The 20,039-nt window shown below is 34.3% G+C and overlaps 1 protein-coding gene across 8 annotated transcripts in view; it reads left to right on the top strand.

The window, feature by feature from the left end:
- COP1 (COP1 E3 ubiquitin ligase) overlaps window positions 1–20,039 on the top strand; it is a 258,844-nt gene that overhangs the window by 188,854 nt on the left and 49,951 nt on the right. For all 8 annotated transcript variants that reach the window (XM_055255388.2, XM_063625143.1, XM_063625144.1 and 5 more), the window contains 3 exons: window positions 14,960–15,077; window positions 16,024–16,148; window positions 17,331–17,491. In XM_055255388.2, coding sequence (XP_055111363.1) covers window positions 14,960–15,077; window positions 16,024–16,148; window positions 17,331–17,491 — 404 coding nt within the window. The remainder of the gene's footprint in view (window positions 1–14,959; window positions 15,078–16,023; window positions 16,149–17,330; window positions 17,492–20,039) is intronic.

Raw genomic sequence — 20,039 nt, 5'->3', positions numbered from 1 at the left:
TTCCCACCCCAGTCCTGTCACAGTATCCAAAAGCTAGGGCACTGAGGACTTTTATAAACTCTCAAGCATCTGAGAAGCCTAAAGATAGAATTCAGGATTTCTGATTGGCTGTATTACATATGAGTCTTCTTCCCTTATGTCTTATTGCTTTTTTGGAACACAGTCTAGATTGAGTGTGTCCCAATCTGTATTTTAAAACGTTGCCTCATTAATAATAGTCATTTTATTCTTTCTTTACTAAAGGTAGTGAAATATTCATTAAACATTTAATAAGATACTCTTTTATCTATTTCACCTGATCATTTTAACGTATTGATGATTGCCTTATCAATGGCGGAAATGTCTGTGGTTCTGTTTTTTGTTTTTTACAGTAATCCTACAGGAAAATTATTTGTTGTACTAGAAATTATTCTGTAATATTTACAGAAATAAAGAGTTAGTACACACTTTTGATTAGCTTCAACACTTAAGATGTTAGGAATTGATAACACCCCTTAAACATTTACCTAATGTGTTCCTAGACTGGCAGTTTCTTTCTCTGTTTATTTCAGATAAAACAATGAAACAATGAATGCTAATTTAAGTAGATGGATTTTTTTGTTTATTTACCTTTGTTTTATCACTTGGATTGATAGTTACATGTAATTTTTTAAAAAAGAGTCATTCATAAAAATGGATATGTAAACACAATAAAAGTATATTACAAATTCTATACAAAATAGTTTTTGAATGGAAATAGAATTACATGTACCTGACATCTCTGTTCTGTCTGTATTTTAAACGTGCAGTTTCCCTTAGAGAGGGAGGGAAAGAGAGACAGACAGAGAAAGAGAAGAAAGAGTTCCTCCTTAATCCAGCTTCTCATTCCTCTGAAGTCGGGTTTCTGCTCCTACCCTTACATAGAAATTCTTCTCACTAAGATCAGTAGCAGCCTCGTCACTAAATTCAAGCCCTTATTTTATTTGATCTCTCAGTAGTAGTCAACATTGTTGACCACTCACTTCTGGAAAAACTTTCCTCGTTTGGATTCTAAAACAAAACCCTCTGGTTTTTTTTTTTCACATCTCTCATCTATAGTTCTCAGTTGTCTTTGAAATGTTGGTATTCTTTGATACTCAGTTCTCTTGTCACTCTCTAAATTCCCCGTGGGTTATTTTATCCATTTAGTTATTCTGTTTAAATAGCAGACTCCTTCATAGTTATCTCAATTCCACTCTTAGCTAAAAAAAACTCCAGACATTTCTATTTTACTTACTGGAAATTCCTACCTCAGTATTCATTGCCACCTCAAACTTAGCATCCAGAACTCAATTTTTCCTTTGCAAACCCATTACTTTATCTTCTTTTTTGTTAAATTTCCTGTTGATGCAGTGGTCCAAGCCACGTATCTCATTCTTCACATTAAATTGAATCATGTGTGTTCTACTTACTAAATGTCATCCTCTTTTTAAAAAAATCATATTACAGAAGAATTTTCCTTTTTCTGGCTCATCTTCTACCATTCACATTGTAGCCCACTTCACTGAGGCTTCGGCCACCATAATTCCACTTAAAGTGTTCTTGTCATCATCACCAAATTACCTCCATATTACTAAATTAATTGATCTAGTCTGTTCTTTTTCATTACTATTTAATATAATTGACCACTCCTCTATTTCTTCCATCCTTCTCTTCTCTTTGTTGCTGTCCCTGCAGTCATATCCAGCTTGGGCAGGAATCGAGTTATCTCTAGTTCAAGCCATTACTGTAACCAGGCAGCTTAACTTCAAAATTCATTTCAAAACTTTTTTCCCCCCTTGGTTATCAAGATATAACCTTGAGGCACACATTGTACTCAGCTCAATTATTGTATGTCTTCCTTATCAAGCTTCCCCTTTTTAAACCCCTGCCTTCCCCTCAAAAATTGAAGTGGTTATTTTGGATAGGAATCTGACCCTTTCCCTTTTGTTTTGGTTAATAAAGTGTCTGTCTTTCTACCAGACCTCGTCCTTGTTAATTGGACTCTGCAGGCTGAGACCATTCGGACCTGCATTTGGTTACATTACCTTTACCACTGGAGTAACCTCTTGCCTGAAATACTCAGCTCTTCTCTGCTTGATTCCCTTCAGTTTGTTCTACAGACAGCAGCAGGGATAATATTCTTTCAGATAAATTTATCCTGCATTCCTGCTTTGATCTCTTTCAAACTTCTCTAGATTCATCCTACATTATTTCATGCTGCTCTCACTGTGCTGCTTCTCTGCTTTAGACATTCTTCCCCTGGCTCTTACCACAGCCAGTGCACACTCTTCAGTCTCATCTTAAACATCGTCTCCTCAAAGAAGCCTATTGAAAACCCTCTGTCAAGGAGATTCGCCCAATCATTACCTTTCCTCTTTGTCTCATTGTTATCACTTGATCTATATTTTATTTATTACATAATTGTTTTTGTCTGACTTTAATACTTGAATGTAAGCACACAGAAAAGCAGGGACTTTTCTTGTTCATTATTGTATCCCCCACGATGTCCCTTACAACTGCACATAATAGATTTTCAATAAATACATGTATTTTAAATATTAGTACTAATAGACATATATTAGTACTAATATAGTGTGTATATATGTATAGTGTACATATATATGTATGTATTCATACACATTGTTTTTTGCCTAATTTTTTTGCGAAAGTTTTTGGAATACAAAGCGAACATAGAGTTTTGATTTCAGGTTGTAAGCTTCTTAAATTCAGAGAGTGGTAAGTAAGGTGACGTTTCATTTAGGACCCTTAGATTTTAATTTTTAAAAAAACATGTATTTTATTATGAAACTCAGTCTTTAGCAGATAGTTTTGTTTTTTAAATGTCCATATAGCCTTAAAGAAATGGTAATTACAGAATGTAACCACCTGTTTTGAGGATAGTGACTTCTAACAGATAATTAGAATAGTTTTTAAATAAATGAATGACTTTCATTTAATAGAGATAAAAGTTGCAACTAGGCAGCATAACTTGTGCTGTTGAAATAACAAATGATTAAGTAGCTAATTTAGCACCCAGAATTACTTTCTCTGAACTTGCATTGATGAGAGTAGACAGTGCTTGACACACTGATGGTTGTGTAGGAATTGGTTGGGTGGAGTCCACGAGCAGAAGTCTGTAAAGCAGCCTCTCAAATGTAAGCGCAGCTTCCCACTTGATCTCAGTAGTCAGATGTATTCTCTTACTTTCTGTTTTCTTCTGTTCTCTATTTTCACCTCAAATTCTGCTTGCTTTCTGCAAATGAAAGTTCATTGTATACCCTTTATTCTCCACCGAAAACATGAAGATAAAATCCAAATACTTTGTATATTTTGAGGGAATGGAGAAATAGCTTCATATAATTAATCAGTGTTCCCACCCCAAAATTAAAAGAGCATTTATTGGAATGAACTCTTAATCAGTGATTATAAAATTGGGCTGAGTAATCTTTCATACAGCTATAAAACATATATACTTTTGGCAGTGTCTTAACTAAAAAAGCCGCAGGTACTTTCCTAGAATAACCTTCATAGTTTTACATGTGCATGTATTTAAGTCTGGAATTTTAATTTTTTCTGCAAGCACTGCTTTCAAAGTAAAACACTATGTTAGTAATACTGAGGTTATAAGTATACCAGCTATAAAAGGTCCTTTTGTATAAATAATATATGAAACATTTTCTCATACTTCAGTTAAAATTCTGTCTAATTTTGACTTTTCACATATTATATGGTGAGTTGAAATACATTTATAGTCTTTGTAAACCATTTCAGTCCAAAGAGAATTATAATGAAATAATTTATTTATGGTAGTCTAATGTAACAGAAATGAGAAATTATACAAGGAGAAAAACTACAGCAGGAAGGAGAACCAAGTAGATTTTGCTCATTAAATGAAACTTAAATCCTTTATATTCTTTGTAATGATTCATTAAGACCAAATAAGATACCACAAACAGCAAATGGAAAATTTTAAATTACAAGATTATATTCCAATTATCTCTTAGAACCCATCATCATCTTGTGTTTTTCCCCCAGCTAAGTAAATTTCTGAACCCTATTTTCTTTTCTTACTATAATCATATATTTTTGGGATAAGTTACATAATCAGCCCTCTGTACCCTTGGGCATCTGCTGATTTAGCCAACCTTGGATTGAAAACATTTAGAAAAGTATTAATATGACAATAAAAAATAACAAATTTTGGGAATACAGTATAACAATTATTTACATACAACATTTATGTTGTATTAGGTGTTATAAGTAATCTAGAGATGATTTAAAGTATATGGGAGGGGGTGTGGAAGTTAGAAGCATATACTATGGTCATTTTGTAAAAGAAACATGAACATCCATGGATTTTGGTATGGAGGGCATGGGGATTTGAAACCAGTTCCCCTGAGGATACCTAGGGACTACGTAATGCAGTCACGTGTTGCTCAAGGATGGGGATGCATTCTGAGAAATGTGTCATTAGATTTTGTCATTGTGGAAACATCACAGAGTATACTTACACAAACCTACTGCATACCTAAGCTATATAGTATAGCCTATTACTCCTAGGCTACAAACCTGTATAGCTTGCTACTGTACTGAAAGCCGTAGCCAATTATAGCACAGTGGTAAGTATTTGTGTATCTAAATATAGAAAAGCTACACTAAGAATACAATATAAGATTAAAAAAAAAATGGTATACCTTTATAGAGCACTTACCATGAATGGTGCTTGCAGAATTGGAAGTTGTTTGTGGTAAGTTAATGAGTGGTGAGTGAGTATGAAGACCTAGGTCATTACCGTATACTTAGGCTTACTAAATTTATTTTTTAATAGTTCTTTGTTTAGTAATAAATTAACCTTAGCTTAATGTAATTTATTTACTTCATTAACTTTAAAACTTAAGCTTTTTGACTCCTTTGTAATAACAGTTAGCTTGGCTGGGCGCGGTGGCTTGCATCTATAATCCCAACACTTTGGGATGCCAAGGTGAGTGGATCACTTGAGCTCAGGAGTTTGAGATCAGCCAAGTCACATGGTGAAACCCGAACTCCACAAAAACTTAGTGGAGAATGGTGGTGCACACCTGTAGTCCCAGCTACCTGAAAGGCTGAGGTGGGAAATTCACCTGAGCCCAGGAAGTGGAGGCTGCAGTGAGCCATTATTGTGCCACTCACTGTTCTCCAACCCATGGCTCTGGCTGAAGTACAGTGGCTATTCATAGGCACAGTGTTAACACACTGCAGCTTCAAACTCAGGCTCAAGCAGTCCTCCTGCCTCAACCTCCCAAGTTGCTGGGATACAAGCACACACCACTGTGCCCAGCTTCCTGAGGTTGTATTACAGTTTTTTTTTTAATTAATAGAAGGAGTACGCTCTAAAATAGTGATTAAAAAGTACAGTAAATACATAAGCCAGTAACACAGTTGTTTATTATCATATATTGTGTACTGTACATAATTTTATGTGCTGTACTTTTATTGTCAATGCAGTAGGTTCGTGTACGCCAGAATGACCAAAAACTTAGAATAATGTGTACAGTTACTAATGGCTACAAAGCCTCTAGGTGATAGGAACTTGTCAGCTCTATTATAATCTTACGGGACTGCCATCATATATCATCATGAAATGTCATTATCTAGCATGTGACTGTATATAAATGCATTATAATAAATGTCTATGTGTGTTATATTTCTAAATTCCCTCTAGCCATAAAACAGTTACTATTTTGAAGCTCACATTTTGAGTAATTGGACAATTTGAATCTCACATTGTCTAGAAAGATTGATTTGATTGTTAAGATGGTATGATAGGCATACCCTCTGGTTTATGGAGTACATTAATGAGAAAAAAGTAAGAAAGGGAAGATTAGCTCACATAATTAGTGAATGTGAACATAACCATCTTAAGTACTTAGAGTTTATTCTTCTGGTTCGGTTACTATCCTACCTTTAATAGAAATGGAATTTCTACTTACTACACCATACATATTTGTAGATTATTAATTGGTTTAGTTATTTTCTATCAGAACTGTCAAATAGAACTGCAGTAATAGTTCTAGCTACATTTGGCTGTTGAGCACTTGAAATGTAGTAGCTGGTTTTACTGAGAAATTAAGTTTTAGTTTAATTTTATATAACTTAAATAACCACATGTGGCTAGAGACTACTGTACTGGACAGCACAATTCTAATTTTATAAAGTATAGGTTTTGAATTACTGCCACCACATTATTTTGTTTCTCACACCAACAAAAACTTTGAGATATCAACTAAAACTGAGATAAACTAAAATCTGTTTTAATTAGAAAGCATGTTTAAAGGGGAATATTAAGAAAGATTAAAGTTCTCTTTTCACTGTTCCCCACAATTAAAAATTAGCCTTAAAAATGTACTTTAATCTGTCCTCAGGCTCCTACCACCACTGAGGAAATGTTGACATAGACAATTTTATTTCTATAAATGGTGATATTATTGACATCACCTTGTCATTTAGCATTGATTTTCTATGAAGAGTCAAGTATTAATCTTGTTGGCTTAAAGTATTTGTATGGTTTTTGTTACTGACATTTGACATTTAGCTGCGTAAAAAATAAGATGTATTTGTTTTCTTCTTAATGGCTGTGGAAGTAGCATCATTTGGCTTAACAACTGAAATAAGAGAGACAGATTCCCTTTATACTGAAAAGGCCAGAAGGTCATTTATGTAATCAAATTTGGCATCACCACTGGAACAAACATGTGCCCCTTCTTTCGATGTGGTAGAAAGGACCATCACCTTTGTAGTATTTGTGCCAAAAACATTTAATTTGAACATAATAAGAAAACATTTAGACAAATTCAGATGTGTGGAACATTGTGCAAAACAGCTGTCCTGAATGCTTCAAATATAACAATATTATGAAATGTTTTATATAATAGGCCAGAGACATGGCAACTAAATACAATGAGTGACCCATTAGTAAAAACTTGATAAATATTCAGGCCCTTTTTTAAATAGTTGGGAGAGATCTGAATGTAGGATGCATTGTATATTATATCAATATTAATTTTCTTGAGTGTGATATAATGATATTGTGTACATAGGAAAGATTTTGTTTGTAGAAGGTAGAGGCTGAAGTTTTTAAAAGTCAAATATCCTGATGTTTGAAACTTAAAGTGGTTCAGTGGTACACAGGGGGCAGAGAGAGAGAGAGACAAGAGGCAGTGTGTGTTTGGGGTTGTGGGTAAAGCAAATATGGTGAAACATTTACAGTTGGTGAGTCTAGAATAAATGGTACAAGGTTATTCATTGTGCTGTTCTTCCAACTTCGTTGCAGACTGGGTATTTTTTTCAAAGTTAAAAGGAGAAAAGGAAAAACAGAAATTGACTGTACCCTAATTTCTCATTATTAAGCATACTTTTTCAATTATGGCAATGCTTCAGAAATATAAAGACATACCCTCCTTTATAAAGGAAAGAAAATTATCACGGACCCCCCCCCCCCCCAAGTAACCTAAACTTATAACTTAACATCATAATGTTATTGCAATATATATACAAATGTAAAGCTGTAGACCATCTTCATATGCCCCATCTCCTAAGTAACTATAACTCAGAACAAATTCTAATTATTAATAAATGCAATATATAAAGTCAAGAAAATGCAAAATAACAATATGATGGCATAATAATAACAATAATCGGATTAGCTGGTATAATTTTGCTGAAAATAAGTCACTCAACATACCAAACTGGTTATGAGTACTCCAATACAGTTTCTTTTGAAGTTGTCACGTCTATAGAAACATCTGTTGTTTGATAACTCACTGTAAAAACCTTTGTGCAGTACGCAATTTTTAGCTACTGTAAAACTTTTGTGCAGTACACAAGGACATAATTTAACCTTTACTTATATGCCTTTTACATATTACACCCCTTTTGTATTAACGTGAGAATACGTTAGTACATTATTATACGGTACTGTGTTATTTTTATAATACCAAATTATTCTCACCTTACGAAATAACTTGAGAAATTACATATTAAAATGTTTTTGAATTGTGAAATATTAGAATATTGTTACTATTTGACCCAACTCAAAATCTCCATGGGAAAATACCTGTCGATACCCACAGTATTGTTGAAAATAATCAGATGCAGTATCACAGCTGTGTCAGACTCTAGTACCAGTTGGGCAATCAAGGCACAGCTAAAAATTGAAAACAAAGATCTGGACAACAAAACAGCCAAAGGTGGGGGTCAAGAAGCTCTGACATGTACCTAGTTGTAGAATGCTATGCACACGTGCCAGGTGTAGTGTGCATATCCAGGAAAAACTGCAGAGAGCCCCAGTCTTCACCTCTGGTTGACCATGAGCTCTGTATAAGCAGGAAGTGAAGGCTAAGGCAGATTTAAGCTTTGAAAGCATTCTGCAACATATACACAAATCCCCTTGGCAAAGGGTAGAAGACATAATGGTGAAAAGCATTTAAGGAAATCTTGTTACTACTAAGTGTTGCTGACCCAGGAACAACTCCTACTCAGCTGGACTTAAAAATAAAAACAAAAATAAATAAAAAACTCATTAAAGATGTCAGTGCTCCATGCAGTAGGAATTACAGGCTGAACAGATTTAGTCCCAGGGAAGTCATTAAACCACAAACAGCAACACCACCAATAGCAAAAAGCTGAGCTGGAAGAAAACCAGAGGAAGAACTGAGTCCACAATTGCCACATAATGTTTTCCAAAATGTCTGCTTTTCAATTAAAAAAAGGTATATACAAAGAAGAAAAATTCTTAGTAGAAATTATCCTAGCTATAGGGCTTATTAAATAGACTTTAAATTACCTATTACAAATATATTCAAAAAAGGTAATTAAACCACAAAGAGTTAAAGGAAAATATGACAAATATACTTTATCAAATAGAGAATATTAACAAAAAGAAATAAAAACAAAAAAAATTCTGTTGTTGAACGTATCATAACTAAACATGAAAAATTCATTAGAGAGGTTCATGAGAAAATTTGACCTGTCAAAAGAAAGAATCAGTAAACTTGGAGATAGGTCAGTAGTGATTATCCATTGTAAAGAATATGAAGAAAAAAGAATAAAAGAAAAAATGAACTTCAGAAACCTGGTGACACCATCAAGCATGCCAACATTTGTAGATTTCCAAAAGATGAGGAGAGAGAAAGAAAGAGGTAGAAAATATTTGAAGAAATGATGGCCAGTATTTTTCCAAATTGGATGGAAAACATCAATCCACACATCCAAAAAGCTCAGTAAACCCCAAGTAGGTAAGATGTACACCTAAACTCATCATATTGAAACTCTTGAAATGCGGGAAGAGAATCTTGGAAACGGCAGTCAAAAAGTCGCTCAGCAAGTACCAGGGATCCTCATTAAGATTAACGTTAACATTTCTGATGACTTCTCATCAAAAATCATGACTTCCAGCAGGCAGTAGGATATGTTTAAAGTATTGAAAGGAAAAGATTGTCAATAAAGAATTTTATATTCAGCAAAACTATCCATCAAAAATGAAGGGGAAATTAAGATATTCCCAGATAAACTGAGTGAGTTCTTTGTCAGGAGACCTACCCTGTAAGAAATACCAGAGAGAGTTCTGCAGGCCGAAATAAAGGGATACTAGACTGTAATGTAAGTCCACAAAGTACTAAAGAGAACTGGTTAAGATAATCATATCGGTATATAAAAAGATAGTTTAGATGAATTTTTTTGTAAAGAATTTTTATTCTGATTTACCCTTTACTCATTTGCCCTGAGAATACTTGCTGGCGGCACTTGGTGGCTGCAGTTGTTTACCCTGAGATAACTTTGCCACGAAATATCTTGCTTTTATTATTATTTTTACATCACTCTAGTATATCAACTTTGGAAACAAAAGACATCATTCTATCCATAGCATTCTGTTTTTAATAGTGGTATTTCCATTTACACAAATGAAAATCGAGAAAATTTGACAGAATTACTATACTCAATCGCTGAAAATGTCAAATCCTAGAAAATTTAGCATTCTTATGCATGATGTTAACATTGTACTCAAATACTTGCTGGCTAGAGGTTCATTTGATGAATCCAGTTTTTTTGAAATAGATGTTTCTCATGATTCAGACAATTCTGATGTTAGTTCTCTTTAGAAATAACTGCCAAGAAGAGTTTTATATTTTATTTTCACACTAAAAATCAGTCAGATTTGCAGTAGCCTTGAAGAGAGTGTTCATGTAAAATTAAATGCGCTTTGGCAGCGAGCTGCACTTTCTTTTTTCTAAACTGGAAAAGGTTTGAAAGACAATTGACTAAAATAGTAATTCTAAAACTGTTGATGAACATATAACATAGAAAAGTGTAATATGTATGGCCATAATGTTTCAAAGGATGGAGAGGAAAGGAGATGGAGCTATATTGCAGCAGAATTTTGACATAGTATTGAAATTAAATTAGTGATCATCTGAACTAGGTTATTTTAATTTAACATGCCAATTATAATCCCCAGAAAAACCACTCTGAAAAATACCTTTTAAAATATACTAAAACTAAAATGATACACTAGAAAATATCTGTATAACACAAAGTAAGGTAATAATGGAGGCATAAAAGAGCAAATGACATAACAAAAAAATAGCAACATTGCACGTAAAAATTCTACCATATACAGGTTGAGAACCCTTTTTCCAAAATGCTGAGGACCAGACGTGTTTTGGATTTCGTTTTTTTTTTAATATTTACATTGTAGGGTCATGCAGTGTATAATGACATTTCAGTCAGTGAGAGACCACATATATGACAGTGGTCCCATAAGATTAAAATGGAGGTGAAAAATTTTAAACTTCTAATGTTGTCATAGCCATTATAACTTCATAGTACAGACATTACTCACATGTTTGCAATGATACTAGTGTAAACAGTTCTATGCTGCCAGTTAAATAAAAGTATAGCACACCTACAGTGAACTCATTTTTGACAAAGTTGCCAAGAACGTACACTGGAGAAAAGACAGTCTTTTCAATAAATGCCAATGGGAAAACTGGATATCCATTTGCGGAAGAATGGAACTAGACCTCTGTCTGTCACCATATATGAAAATCAAGTCACAATGGATTAAAGACTTAAATCTAAGACTTCAAACTACAAAACTACTACAAGAAAACACTGGGGGAAATCTCCAGTACTTTGGTCTAAGCAAAAATTAGTAATATCCCACAAGCAGCCAAAGCAAAAATGGACAAATGGGATCATATCAAGTTAAAAAGCTTCTGCACAGCAAAGGAAACAGTCAACAAAGTGCAGAGACAACCCACAGAACGGGAGAAAATATTTGCAAACTACTCATCTGACAAGTTATTAATAACCAGAATATATAAGGAGCTCAGACAATTCTGTAAGAAAAAAAAATCTAATAATCCATTTAAAAATGGGTAAAAGATTTGAATAGACATTTCTCAAAAGAAGACATATAAATGGGAAACTGGTATATGTAAAAGTACTCAACATCATTGATCATCAGAAATGCAAATCATGGCTACAATGAGGTATTATCTCACCCCAGTTAAAATGACTTTTATCCAAAAGTTAGGCAGTAAACAAATGCTGGTGAGGATGTGGTGAAAAGGGAACCCTTGTACAGTGTTGGTGGGAATGTAAATTGGTACAACCACTATGAAGAATGGTTTGGAGATTCCTAAAAAATTAAAACTAGAGCTACCATATTCAGCTGGGTATATACCCAACAGAAAGGCAACTTCTATATGAAAGAGCTATCTGCATTCCCATGTTTTTCACAGCACTATTCACAGTAGCCAAGATTTGGAAGCAAACTTTGTATCCATCAACAGATGAATGAATAAGGGAAATGTGGTACATATACACAATGGAGTACTATTCAGCCATTAAAAAAGAAAGAATGAGATTCTGTCATTTGCAACAACATGGATAGAACTGGAGATCATTATGTAAAGTGAAATAAGCCTGGCATAGAAAGACAAACATCATGGATTCTCACTTATTTGTGGGATCTAAAAATGAAAACAATTGAACTCATGGACATAGAGAGTAGAAAGATGGTTACCAGAGTCTGGGAAGGGTAGTTGGGCTGTTGGGGGAAGTAAAGGTGGTTAATGGCTACAAAAAATACACAGAATGAGTAAGACCTAGTATTTCGTAGCATAACGAAGTGACTGTAGTCAATAATAATTTAATTGTACATTTTTAAATAACTAAAAGTGTATAATTAGATTGTAACACAAAGGATAAATGCTTGAGGTAGATAACGCCATTCTCCATGATGTGATTATTATGCATTGCATGCCTGTATCAAAACATCTCATGTTCCACATAAGTGTATATACCAACTATATACTCACAAAAATTAAAAAATGTTCAAAAAGTCTAGCACATACAATTACGTATACTACACAATACTTGATAAAGATAATAAATAACTATATACTTGTTTATTATTTACTTTTTACCATTATTATAGACTGTACTTCTTAAACTTGTTTTTTTAAGTTACTATACAACAGCCTCAGGCAGGTCCTTCAGGAGACATTCCAGAAAAAGGCACTGTTATCAGAGAAGATGACAACTCTATGCATATCATCACCCTTGAAGACTTTTTCAGTGGGAGAAAATGTGGAGGCGAAAACAGTGATATTGATTATCCTGACCCTTGTAGACCTAGGCTAATTTTCTGTTTCTTAGTTTTTAACAAAAAAGTTTAAAAAACTTTTTCCTATTTTAGTTTTTTAACTTATAAGGATATGTAAAAAGGAAATACTTTTGTATAGCTGTACAATGTATGTGTTTTAAGCTAAGTGTAATTACAAGAGTCAAAAAGCTTTAAAAAATTTTTAAGTTTATAAAGTTAAAAAATTACAGTAAGGTAAGGTTAATTTATTACTGAAGGAAGAACACTTTTTTACAGTAAATTTAGTGTAGCCTAGGTATACTGTTAACGTCGTAGGCCTTCATGTTCATTTACCACTCACTAACTCACCCAAAACAATTTTCAGTCCTGCAAGCTCCATTCGTGGTAAGTCGCCTGTATGGGTGTGTACTATTTTTTACCTTTTATATCATATTTTTACTGTAGCTTTTCTATATTTAGATACATAAATATTTACCATTGTTACAGTTGCCTACAGCATTCAGTACAGTAACATGATACATAGGTTTGTAGCCTAGGAGCTCAATAGGCTATTCCATATAACCTAAGTGTGTAGTAGTCTATACCATCTAGGTTTGTGAAAGTACACTGTATGCTCACACAATGACAAAATTGCTGAATGATACATTTCTCAGAATGTATCTCCATTGTTAAGCATGTATTATTGTACTTACTGTTCAGCATCTCAAATCCAAAATCTGAAATGCTGCAATGAAGAAGCATTTGGAGCTTTGATTGAAATGTTGGCACTCCAAAAGCAAGGATTTGGGATTTTTTGATTTCAGATGTGCAGCCTATTAATAATTATATTAAATGTAAGTATGTTGAACGTTGTAACATTCAGGGATTGGCAGAATGGGTTTACAAAAAAAAAATTAGAATGCAACTTTATGCTGTCTACAAGAGATAGACTTTAGATTCACAGACACAAATAGTTTAACAGGATGGAAAAAGATATACCATGTAAGTAGTAGTCAACAAAAATGGTAGAATGGCTATATTTAGATCAAACAGACTATACTCAGAGTAGAAATTGGTACTAGAAACAAAGACATTTTATAATGGTTAAAGGATCAATAGTGAAAAGATACATCAATTATCAATACACCTCAAAACAAACTTTTTGTAGATATATGAAAAGAAAATCTGTGGTATTTAAGGGAAAAACAGATAATTTGACTGAAGTTGTTGAAAAATACTCCACTTTTGATATTTCATAGAAAAACTGGACAGAAAATTGGCAGAGTTTTAGAAGACTTGAATAACATTGTCAATCTGACATAACAGACATCCAAAGACCACTTCACCCAACAGTAGAAGAATGCACATTCTTCTCAAGCAGGTGTTAAACGGTCTCCAGGGGAGACCATATTTAAGACTGAAAAAAAGTCAATAAATTTAAAATGATTGAAGACATACAAAATAGTTTTCTGTCAATAAATTTAAAATGATTGAAGACATACAAAACAGTTTTCTGACCAAAATGGAATTAAATTAAAAATCAACAATAGTTACTTTGAGACATCTGCAAGTATTTGGAAATTACATGACACATTACTAAATAACCCATCAGTCAAAGAAGAAATAACAAAGGAAATGTAAAAGAATTTTAAACTGAATGAAAATGGAAAGACATCATATCACAATTTGTGGTATCAGCCAAAGCAGTGTTTATAGAGAATTGTGTATCCTTAAGTGTCTGTCTTTAAAAAGAATAACAAAGCTAACTGAAGACAAGCAGAAGGAAGGAAATAATAAAGGTTAGAGTAGAAATTACTGATAGAGACAGACAGGAATAGAGATTGCCTGTGATGATGGATGCCAAATGAGTGATCTTATCGGAGTGCAGAAATACTCTAAAACTGATTTAGGGTAATGGTTGAACTGCTGGTTAAATTTAGTAAAGATCAGTGAATTGCATACAATATTTTTAGCATGTGTATTTTATTATATACAAAATATATCTAAAGTTTTTTTTTAAAGCAAATGTGGGAAATAAGATTATATAGTATTATGTTTATCCAGATGTCCCATAATGTTTATATTAACATTTTTTAATGACATCATTAAAACATAAAGATTGATTTTTAAGTTTCCAGTTATTTTGACCCCTTAATACTCTCTTTCTAGAGCCAATCTTATTTTTGAAAAGGATTCCTTTTCTTTTGTTTTCTGGCTGTTAGAGATTAGACATTATATGTGAAACTTTTAATGAAGAAAACAAAAACCAGTTAAAATTAACTTTGCTTTCCATTTCTGCATTTACTACATTTATCTAATTTTGTTTTGTTTTAGATCACTGTGTCCACTACTATGATCTTCGTAACACTAAGCAGCCAATCATGGTATTCAAAGGACACCGTAAAGCAGTCTCTTATGCAAAGTTTGTGAGTGGTGAGGAAATTGTCTCTGCGTGAGTATTACTCTCCTCAGAGGTTGAGCTTAATACAGAGCTCTGTACTTACCTATCAGTTTGTAATGTCACTGAGGGTGTATGTAAACTATAATATTTGAGTATATGTACTTTTTCGTAAATAGTAGATTTTTTTTTTAATCTTGTCCAATTAAAGTAGTGTGGATTCTGGTCTATATTGTGCACTTTTATATGTAAATTGTGGGTAAAATCCTGAAGATACTAGTTTTTTATATACCCTCCCCCCTTATCTCATCCTCCTGTGTTTAATTGCATTTGAACTTTAGATTGGATTCTAGCTATTGCTTCTAAAGAAGAGATAAACAACATAGTTGATGCAACAGAATGAGAAGTATTTTATTAAAGTCAACTAATGTGTTACTGTATATTTTATCTACTTGCAGTATAGTAGTAGAATTATTTTTGGTTTTAAATATTACTGGGTTGGCTTTTACACTGACATGTTCATTTCTCTGTGATTTCATGGTGATTTTAAATATGTTGCAAAGAAAACTTTTCTTTGGGGGGCACAGAGTCTTGCTCTGTCACCCAGGCTGGAGTGCAGTGGCGTGATCTCCGCTCACTGCAGCGTCTGCCTCCCAGGTTCAAGTGATTCTCCTGCCTCAGCCTCCCAAGTAGCTGGGACTACAGGCATGTGCTACCACGCCTGGCTAATTTTTGCGTTTTTAGTAGAGACGTGGTTTTGCCATGTTGGCCAGGCTGGTCTCAAACTCCAGACCTCAGGTGGTCCACCTGCCTCGGCCTACCAAATTGCTTGGAATACAAGCGTGAGCCACCATGCCTGGCCGACAGATGAACATCCTAACTCAGTCTGGCTCCAGGGCCTGCATTCTTAACCAGCAAACTGCATTGCCTCTAGTTAGTAGTGATGAGTTTCGTGCCAAGAAATTTTAAGTAAGTTCTTACTCTTTGTACTTTTCCTCAGCTCAACAGACAGTCAGCTAAAACTGTGGAATGTAGGGAAACCATACTGCCTACGTTCCTTCAAGGGTCATATCAATGAAAAAAACTTTGTAGGCCTGGCTTCCAATGGAGATTATATAGCTTGTGGTAAGTGAAACCATCGTTTCCAGGAGCTTTTTAACAGGTATTTGTTATTGAAATTGAACTCAGTGGAAATAGACTAAATACTAAGTCAGGAAATGGTCTGTGCACTCAGAAGATAGTGTAATAGACATGATGCCCCAGCACTACTGATTTTCCTTGTGTTGTACTAGAAGAGCATTAGTCCTTCCCTTTTTTATTGTGTACAAACCTTGAACACCCCTGAACACCTCAAATAGCTGAACACCTGATTTTTAACTGTTTTGTAGTTGTTCTCCATTATAATTCTTTAGATATTGTGTAGAAGACAGAAAAGGTTAAGTTCTGTTAGTAATATTTCCAATTTTGGAGACATTATGTGTCTTCTTAAGCTTGATATTCATTTTCCCTTATCTGCTGTTCTCTTCATGAAGTAATCTGTTTGCATAGCATTGATCTGTTATTCTATGGCTTTTATTATTGATAATTTATACAAATTTAAATAAGAAATAGAAAAATCAAATTTGATATTATTCAAATGCTCTGATATATCTAATGCCTGAATAGATGAGCTTTGATCATACTTTTAAATGACTTGGCCTTTATTCAGCAAAGTTGACTTTCTCCACATATGTATGAGACTGCCAAAGCAAATATCTGGAACAATTATTCTATCTTTAATAGATGGCTCAAAATACAGTTCATAGACCATTAATAGAATAATTCCTATACTGAGAAATGGAAATAAATTATGTAGGCTATGAAAATCTGCCTATGTAAGTGTTGCCACTTTCTTTTACCTCTCTAAATGGAAATCTTTCTAAATGTAATTTAAGATTCTTACAATATATTTCTGGTTCTACTATAGACTTACTAGGTTGGTGCGAAAGTAATTAAAAGTAATGACAAAACCCACAATTACTTTTACACCAACCTATATAAATGATTTTATAGGGTAATTTTAGCCTTAGAGTTATCAATATTGTTGTAACATTTAACATTGATTGCTTCTTTAGATTGGTAAAGTATAGCTTTTGTCCAAGAATCCTTTCCTTACATGATTTCTAATTAGTCCTGTGATCTAGCCTTTCAAATTTGACCATAAAAGATCTTTGAATTATAACTTTGGGTGATAATTACTATTAGAATGTGGTGTCCTAATTCTGAGTTTTCCTATTCTAAAATACTATTACTATTATTTGTTTTCAGGAAGTGAGAATAACTCTCTCTACCTGTACTATAAAGGACTTTCTAAGACTTTGCTAACTTTTAAGTTTGATACAGTCAAAAGTGTTCTGGACAAAGACCGAAAAGAAGATGATACAAATGAATTTGTTAGTGCTGTGTGCTGGAGGGCACTACCAGATGGGGTAAGTTTTCATATCAGTTTTTTCACCTTGGGATCTCATATTATGCATTATGTATATACAGGGTTTGATTAAATTTTAAAATATAAATTAGTATGTACTTTTTTAAAAACTTTGTAATTTGTCACCAAAGACAATAAGCATTTTAGGTAGTGATTGAAATGCATAATAATAGAGCAATGTCATGGTGTCATAATGTCCCTCTGTGACCCATAGCATCTAGTGCATATCTCAGTTATAACCATTATCATATTGTCTGTTCATATCTCTTCTATCGGACTGGAAATTCCTCCAAAATACACATTCTGTCTCATCTTCTTTATTGATTATGTGCAGTATATGCTTGATAAACATCAAGCTGAGCTAGTATTTTAATAGGGAGAAAAAGAATTGGTACAGGTAAAGGATAGTGACCTGTATGGTCCTCTAATTAAGTACTATTTCAAAGTAGAATTGCTGTCTACAAAATACATTTATATATGAATATTTAAGCATATTTAGTATATTGATGAGAAAGTTATGCTACTGGGTTTTATAAAGAGAAGTTGCCTCAAACTTTTCACTTATGTTTTAAAGTCTAGGTTTTTCATAAGTTATATGAAAAAATAATTCTTAGGCCAGGTTTGGTGGCTCACACCTGTAATCCCAGCACTTTGGGAGGCTGAGGTGGGCAGATCACGAGGTCAGGAGATCGAGACCATCCTGGCTAACACGGTGAAACCCTGTCTCTACTAAAAATACAAAAAATTATCCAGGCGTGGTGGCGGGCGCCTGTAGTCCCAGCTACTCAGGAGACTGAGTCAGGAGAATGGCATCAACCCGGGAGGGAGAGCTTGCAGTGAGCCAAGATCGTGCCACTGCACTCCAGCCTGGGTGACAGAGCGAGACTCTGTCTCAAAAAATAATAATAATTCTTGTTACTATCTTGATTTATATAAACATGAGTTGTTAGTATCATATTTTTAAAATAGCTTTTTAGGTGATTAGTTGGGTTTATTTTTGACAAAAAAAATTCTGACTTGATATGTAATTTAAAAATCCAAGTTTCAGGTATAGTTTCACTTTAATTTGATATATTCTATTGCTGTCTTTTTAAAGTTCTGTGGCTCCATTTCCAGTTTTGCTAATTGACAGACTAGGTAATTTGGACCAACTCTTCCTCCAAGTAAAATTAGAAAAGTAGGACCAAATGTATGTATTTTTAAAACAAGAAACTATTTGAAAGCATTGGAAAGCAAACAAGACAGGAAAGAATTACCAGATTTGGATTGTGACCCTGGCTTTTGAATCTACTTTTCCCCTGTGAGCATTTGTCAGTTTTGGTGGGGTGGGTGAAAGCACTTATACTAGCTTCACAGGGTTGCAGGGATTGGAGCTCAGTGCCTGACATTGTATGGGTGATTACTTTGTTTTAAGTCCCCAAAGGAGTATATTATAGGGGAAACCAGAAGATAAGTCTTCATAACGATTGCATCTGAACTTCATATCAATCTCTGAAATTGAATTGAGGTGACCCTTGATTGCTAATATCCACAGGATGCAAACTTAAATCCTCTGAAAAAAGATAAGATCATCTAAGTGCTTTATTTTTTTTCAGTTTTGTAACTACAATAACTAGGGCACAATAAAAAATAAACAGACATAGTAAAAGAGAAGACAGCATGAATTAAACCAGCCTAAGCAACAGACTGTAGAAACAGTCACAACAGCTCTAAATACTGGAATTATCAGACAGCTTGAAAGTAGCTTGCTTACAAGATGAAAGACAAGATTGAAAATTTTAACTGAGAACTGGAAACTATTTTTAGAATGAAAATATCATTCTGCTCCTGGCCCCTCTCAAATTTCATGTTCTCACATTTCAAAACCAGTCATGCCTTTCCAACAGTCTCCCAAAGTCTTAACTCATTTAAGCATTAACTCAGAAGTCCAAAATCCAACGTCTCATCTGAGATAAGCCAAGTCCCTTCTGCCTGTGAGCCTGTAAAATCATCAGCAAATTAGTTAATTCCTAGATACGAAGAGAATACAGGCATTGGGTAAATAGAGCCATTCCAAATGGGAGAAATTGGCCAAAACAAAACTATAGGCCCCATGCAAGTCCAAAATCCAACGGGGCAGTCAAATCTTAAAGTTCCAAAATGATCTCCTTTGACTCCATGTCTCACACCCAGGTCACACTGATGCAAGAGGTGGGTTCCCGTAGTCTTGGACAGCTCCACCACTGTGGCTTTGCAGGGTACAGCTTCCCTCCTGGCTGCTTTCACAAGCTGGCATTGTCTGTGGTTTTTCCAGATGAACGGTGCAAGCTGTCAGTGGATCTACCATTTTGGGGTCTGGTGGATGGTGACCCTCTTCTCACAGCTCCATAAGTGGTGCCCCAGTAAGGACTCTGTGTGAGGGCTCTCACCCCACATTTCCCTTCTGTACTGCTGTGGCAGAGGTTCTCCATGAGGTTCCCACCCCTGCAGCAAACTTCTGCCTGGACAGCCAGGCATTTCGATACATCCTCTGAAATCTAGGCAGAGGTTTCCAAACCTCAGTTCTTTAT

Source organism: Symphalangus syndactylus, chromosome 12 (assembly GCF_028878055.3).
Source record: "Symphalangus syndactylus isolate Jambi chromosome 12, NHGRI_mSymSyn1-v2.1_pri, whole genome shotgun sequence".
NCBI lineage: Eukaryota > Metazoa > Chordata > Mammalia > Primates > Hylobatidae > Symphalangus > Symphalangus syndactylus.
The sequence above is the reverse complement of the archived record's forward strand: the minus strand, read 5'-3'. Positions and strand labels throughout refer to the sequence as shown.